We start from the raw sequence: 5,559 nt of genomic DNA, 5'->3' as shown, positions 1-5,559 counted from the left end.
GGGGCTAATAGTAAATACTAGCTGGCCCTGCCATGCGTTGCTGTGGCTCAGTCTGTTAAATGGAGACTCAGACTCCTCTCCCCTTCAGAGTCCCCCTGTTTTATGTGTGTTCTGTTTATGCAGGCGCATCCCTGTGACTCCCCCCCCCCACTCCCAGCTCATCCCTGTGAGTGGTCCATGTCCTGACCTATCCCGTCCCCTCCTCCCCCCAACCCCCACCCAGGCGAGTCAGTACCTCCATTCGGCCTAGTCTGTAAAGTCTTCAGCCTAGTATGTAAACTGGAGCTGAGGTGCTGTTGAGAGGAAAGGTTTTATAGGTGCAGTACCAGTGTAGCCGCCACTAGAGTGCACTGGTTTGCAACCTGGTTCTTTTCCCAGCATGTATTTTTGTCTGAGTGGTGTGTTTTGAAACATGGGGTTTGGGGTTTTTACATGGCACAGGTGTGACATCTGTCTTTGAAAATGGTACGGGGTTACTCTCATATTCGCATGCGGCATTGTGTCAAAATTTGAACGCAATCGGTCAAGCGGTTTTGGTAGACGTGGATACTAACAGACATGGCCAGTTTACATTTTTATATATAGATAATAGTAAATGTCCGGGATCTCATCTGTTCCCCGCTGCGCAGCGGTCACTTCCTTGTTGCCTCCTAGACGGCGATTTCGAAAACCTGCTCTTCCGCCACTGCTGATCAACCGAAAAAGGCTCAACAGCTTTTGGGACGATTGCCCCCCAAAAGCTGAGCAACTGTGTTTGGATTTTCTTACCGTAGGTTACTGCTGTACACAGGAAATAATTTGTACAGCGGATTGCTTCAGTTTTGGATTACTTGCAACCAGAATGGAACCTTGTGCCACCAAGGTAGCAAGTTGAAAGACCAGACACAGAAAATACTGATAAGTCCAGTTGGGAAAGACTTCTGTTCTGATTATTATCTCGCAAACAAACAAGGAAGTATAGCTTATAAGAAGAGACAGCACTGACTTAGCTGCATTTAGATGAACCTCCAGGCGAGGGTTGTGGGAAATGGTTGCGTTTTGTTCCAGGTTTTTGGCATGCCTGAAAAGAGAATTGAGAACTGGCACTGAAGAGGCAATCACCATCACTAGGGGAACAGAGCAGCCCAGGAGGATGATGAGGAGTTTGTAAGGCATAGTTATATGCACCAGCATTATTTTTTCCTTTTTGTAGTCGTCTGTAAAGTTAAAGTCAGAGGGAAGGCTGAGGGAAGTCTGATTGCCCAGATTGTCGGGTGCTTGGTACACTGTTGTAAAAGTCAAGGTGACAAGGAATGTTGCTCCGGAGGAAGCCAGCACGGAACCAAGGAGGAACCAACGCACAAGGCTAGAAAATTGTAGTTTCACCCTCAGCAAAAACGACTGCTTGAAGTTGACAATCTTCATGCAGTAGAAAATGCTGAGCCAGGCAGTGAACCAAAAGCTCAAAAAGCTTGTGGCAATATCGAGGATAAACATGATTTTTTGCACCATGTAAAACTTTCTGTAGAACTCCTCCCAGATGAGTGAAATGAAATAGTCCAGAATTAGTGTGGTGGAGAAGCAAAGGTTGGACAGCCCCAGGCTGACCAGAATTTCATCACTGGGCATCAGACTTCTGCCTTTCATCCAGTCCGTAACATTCACACCAACAATAAGCCCATTGGTGATAAAAGCCAAAATACAAAGAGTACCTGAAACAATGGAGTAAAAGGTTATAAATAGGGTGATGTGATCCATCTGGTTTTCAGACCTAGTGGATCCCATAGAGGTGGTATCTGCATCAGCAGGAGATAAATGAGATCTTGTTTGCTCTGGAAATTGCTAGCGCAAAGGCTTTAATTGAATTCAATCAATTAAGTGGGATTGGGTGAAAGAGACATAGCTCAGACCAGTCAAACAAAGCCATATGTCATGGGTACTGCCAAACAAAGTCATCCTTCATTGGGATAAGTAGCTTCATATGTTGTTTGTTCCTATTAGTTACAAAAGTCCTCCAAGCGGCAGCCATGTCCATTGGTTCAGCAGTCTCCTTCAAAACCTCAAGATGATGGCTTAATTTTACTGAGACAGCTAAGAACAAAGTTTTCTTATGCAGTGGAACCTTGGTTGTTGAACGTCTCCATTGATGCTCGTTTTGGCTTTCAAACGCTGAAAACCCGGAAGTAACTGCTTTGGTTTTCGAATGATTTTCCGAAGCTGAACGTGCCTCGCAGCTTCCTTTTTGAGTTTCCCTATTGTATTGAGGCTTCCGCTTTCAGTTTTTGGATGTTTCAGAAGTCAACCTGTCTTCCGGAACGGATTACGTTTGAAAACCAAGGTTCCACTGTACCATCAATTTACATTAATGACATAAACATCCTTCCATCCCTGTGTTACAACCCGTTACAGGTAGGTAGCCGTGTTGGTCTGACGCAGTCAAAATAAAAATAAAAAATCCTTCCAGTAGCACCTTAGAGACCAACTAAGTTTGTCATAGGTATGAGCTTTCGTGTGATATACTGAAACAGAAGTCACCAGACCCTTATGTATAGTCAGAGGGTGGGGGGGTGATGGGAATGGGTGATGGGCTGATAGGAGTGGTAAACCTGTTGATGACTGTTGACGACCGTTAATGACTGCAATTGGTCTTGCAGGAAAAAGCAAGGGCTGAGGTGCTAAAGAAAGCTTGATCATGTAAGAATCCTATGTCTCTGTTCAGTGTATCTGAAGAAGTGTGCATGCACACGAAAGCTCATACCTATGACAAACTTAGTTGGTCTCTAAGGTGCTACTGGAAGGATTTTTTATTTTTATTTTGATTGTGTTACAACCCGTGTAGTTGCAACTAAAAGGAAAATCACCAAAGGTTTTATAGAGAGGTCAGCACTAATTCCTAAGAAAATAGAAAGAAGACACCATTTGGGGTTTAGGACTGGTGAAGGGTCAATAATGATTCCACTTTCCTTAAGAATTTGTGGCCAAAAGTAGCCACATGGGGCAACCCTAGCATATGTGTCAATAAAACCCACATCCCTTTCAACATGTCCAAATACTTCTATCCTGAATCTGTGCTAGTTGCACAAGTTTATAGTACCCTTTATGGACTGTTTTCAGGAAATTATCTCAAATACGGGTTGATAAAAAAGAAAAGAGCTTAGCATACCAGATTTCATCCCAAACAATTTCGTCAAGGGTCTCATTCCCAACTCTGCTCCCCACACCAATTGTATACTACAGAAAGAGGGGAACTGCAAGGCTAGTAACACTTAATGTAAATGAGAAATGAGCCCTTCCATATAATATTAGAATGAAGATAATTTGTGGTGATGCCCAAGAGATAAAGAGTACCTGAAACAATGAGGTAAAAGATTGCGGATAGAGGTAGATGATTCATCTGGTCTTCAGACATGGTGGATCCCACAGAAATGATAGCTGTACTTGTGGGCGATACGGGGAATCTTGTTCACTCTGAAAATGGTTAGAGAAGAGGCTTTAATTTGTTGAAAATGAGCAAATGACCAATGCAAATGAGAAGAGTTCTCCAATTATTGTTTCTCTAAATGGCACCTTTGGCAGCCATGCAAAAAGCCCATGCCTCGTACAAATGTAACACAATACCTTAGTCACTTTTCTGATATTTCAGGGCAGTCAACAAGCTGTCATGATTTTATTTTTAGCAGAATAGTTCCTTCATTCCAAATATTCCACAAAGGGTGTAAAATTTCATCTGAGGCCATTTCATCTGGAAGGCAGAGAACAAACGTTTTTTAATGACTTATTTGGGGGGAATGGTCTTCCCAATCCCATCCAACGTGGGAGTGAGAAGGGGAGAAGACTATATGTCATGATGCTCCTGTTTCGAATTCAGAATTTTGATATCAATTTTATTTATCATTTAACATTCATTATTTAGGAGATATATGCCCCACCTTTCAATCAACTGATTCTCAAAGTAGTTTACAACAAGTTGTAAGCTCCTCCCGCACCTTTGGGCTGGGAGAACCCCTCACACATACATTCACAAGTTACTGAGACTTATTGATGAGGCGAGGGCACAGTTCCCTTCGGCTCCACAGTCGGAGCCGAGTGCTCTTCCTGTGAGGGATTGAGAAAGCAAACACCTTGCAGCTGTTGGGGCCAAGCTGGTCTTCCCTTTGCCTTGATGTTCTTCCATAGGACATCAGGGGATTCAAAGTTCAAACTGCCGGGGGCAAGCAGAGGCTCTTTGGTAGTAAACACCAGCAGCAATGTCTTACCTCTGATCTTAGCGCTGTAGTGTCACAGTGCTAAGATCAGAAATAATCCTCTGCCTACTGGCTTTTAAAGAGCAGGCCAGAGGCTTATCTCCAATCTTAGCGCTGTGGTGGTTAACACTAAGATTGGAGATGAGAAATCCTTTCCATTAGCAATAAAGGCTTAGCACTGAACAACGGATCACAGAATCTGTCAGTATATGGTGTCAGGTGACTGGCAGGTGGACGTGGTTTGCCTCAAAAGGAGATACCCAGAAAAATAATTATTTCAGAACCCAGCAAGATGAATATCAAGTTTGGTGTGTTTCTTTTTATCATCTTACATTATCAACACTGAACTTCATGAGTTGTTTTGGCTCCTTGCAATCTGCTTTAAAAGTTCCTCAGTACTTTGCGTAAACTTTGCTTTCCTAATTGCATAGGTGTGGTCAAGCCGGGACGTGAACATGCAAAGAGCAGAAGGATTCTGTTTCCAGTTTTCCATAACCGTTTCCATAAGGCACTTAAGCAAATGACTGTTGTCAAAACAGAACATGGCTTATAATAAAATGAAGAGGTACACAGGGAAATCTCTGGAGATCGGTTAGGGTTTTTATTGTGATGGGAAATCGTCTTAGGATCATAGCTGCCACGTTTTCCCTTTTCTCACGAGGAAGCCTATTCAGCATAAGGGAATTTCCCTTTTAAAAAGGGGATAACTTGGCAGCTATGCTTAGGATAATCACACTGCATTTTAACTTGTACTATTTATCAACATTTAATTGTCTATGTAATAGAAAGTTTGTGCTGGAGCTTTGTTTTAAAAGTTATCAAGACCAGTGGCTTATCAAAGAAATTTGTTGATGATGGTGACAGGACAGGAGATTAATGTTTCCCATTACTTTGGGGCATTTGTGGGAAACTTCTGTGGGTTTCTCCCTGTGGGTTAGATCTGGTTGTCTCCCACTCCCATCCTATATCCCTATATCCCTAAGTCCTATATCCACCGCATGAGCATGGATGCCATATACTGCTTCATGGTAGTGTTGCTTCTGCCCTTATAGGGAAAACCTTTTACCACCCCTTTGACAAGCAAGTCCAACTGATCCAAAACACAGCAGGCAGATTACTGGCTGAAGTACCATTTGTAATTTATATTATACTAGCTGGCCCGGCCACGTGTTGCTGTGGCTTATCCCTGTGATTCCCCCCACCCTGTGCCGATCCATGACGTTTCCCGCCCCCTCCTCCCCCCAACCTCCACCCAGGCGAGTCAGTACCTCCATTCGGCCTAGTCTGTAAAGGCTTCGGCCTAGTATGTAAACGGGAGCCGAGGTGCTGTTGAGAG

At 43.5% G+C, this 5,559-nt stretch overlaps 1 protein-coding gene across 1 annotated transcript; it reads right to left on the bottom strand.

Annotated features, from left to right (window-relative positions):
* Positions 1-774: 774 nt before the first annotated feature.
* LOC132591268 (taste receptor type 2 member 40-like) lies at positions 775-3,388 on the bottom strand. The gene is made up of 2 exons (XM_060269095.2): positions 3,328-3,388; positions 775-1,691 (listed from the first exon to the last, which is right to left on the bottom strand). The coding sequence occupies exons 1-2, from the start codon at positions 3,386-3,388 to the stop codon at positions 775-777; spliced, it is 978 nt and encodes a 325-aa protein (XP_060125078.2).
* Between the last annotated feature and the right edge of the window lie 2,171 nt (positions 3,389-5,559).

The sequence above is a fragment of the Zootoca vivipara genome, chromosome 15, assembly GCF_965207765.1.
Source record: "Zootoca vivipara chromosome 15, rZooViv2.hap1.1, whole genome shotgun sequence".
Taxonomy (NCBI): domain Eukaryota; kingdom Metazoa; phylum Chordata; class Lepidosauria; order Squamata; family Lacertidae; genus Zootoca; species Zootoca vivipara.
Note: the sequence above shows the minus strand (reverse complement) of the source record. Positions and strands in the feature narration are given on the sequence as shown.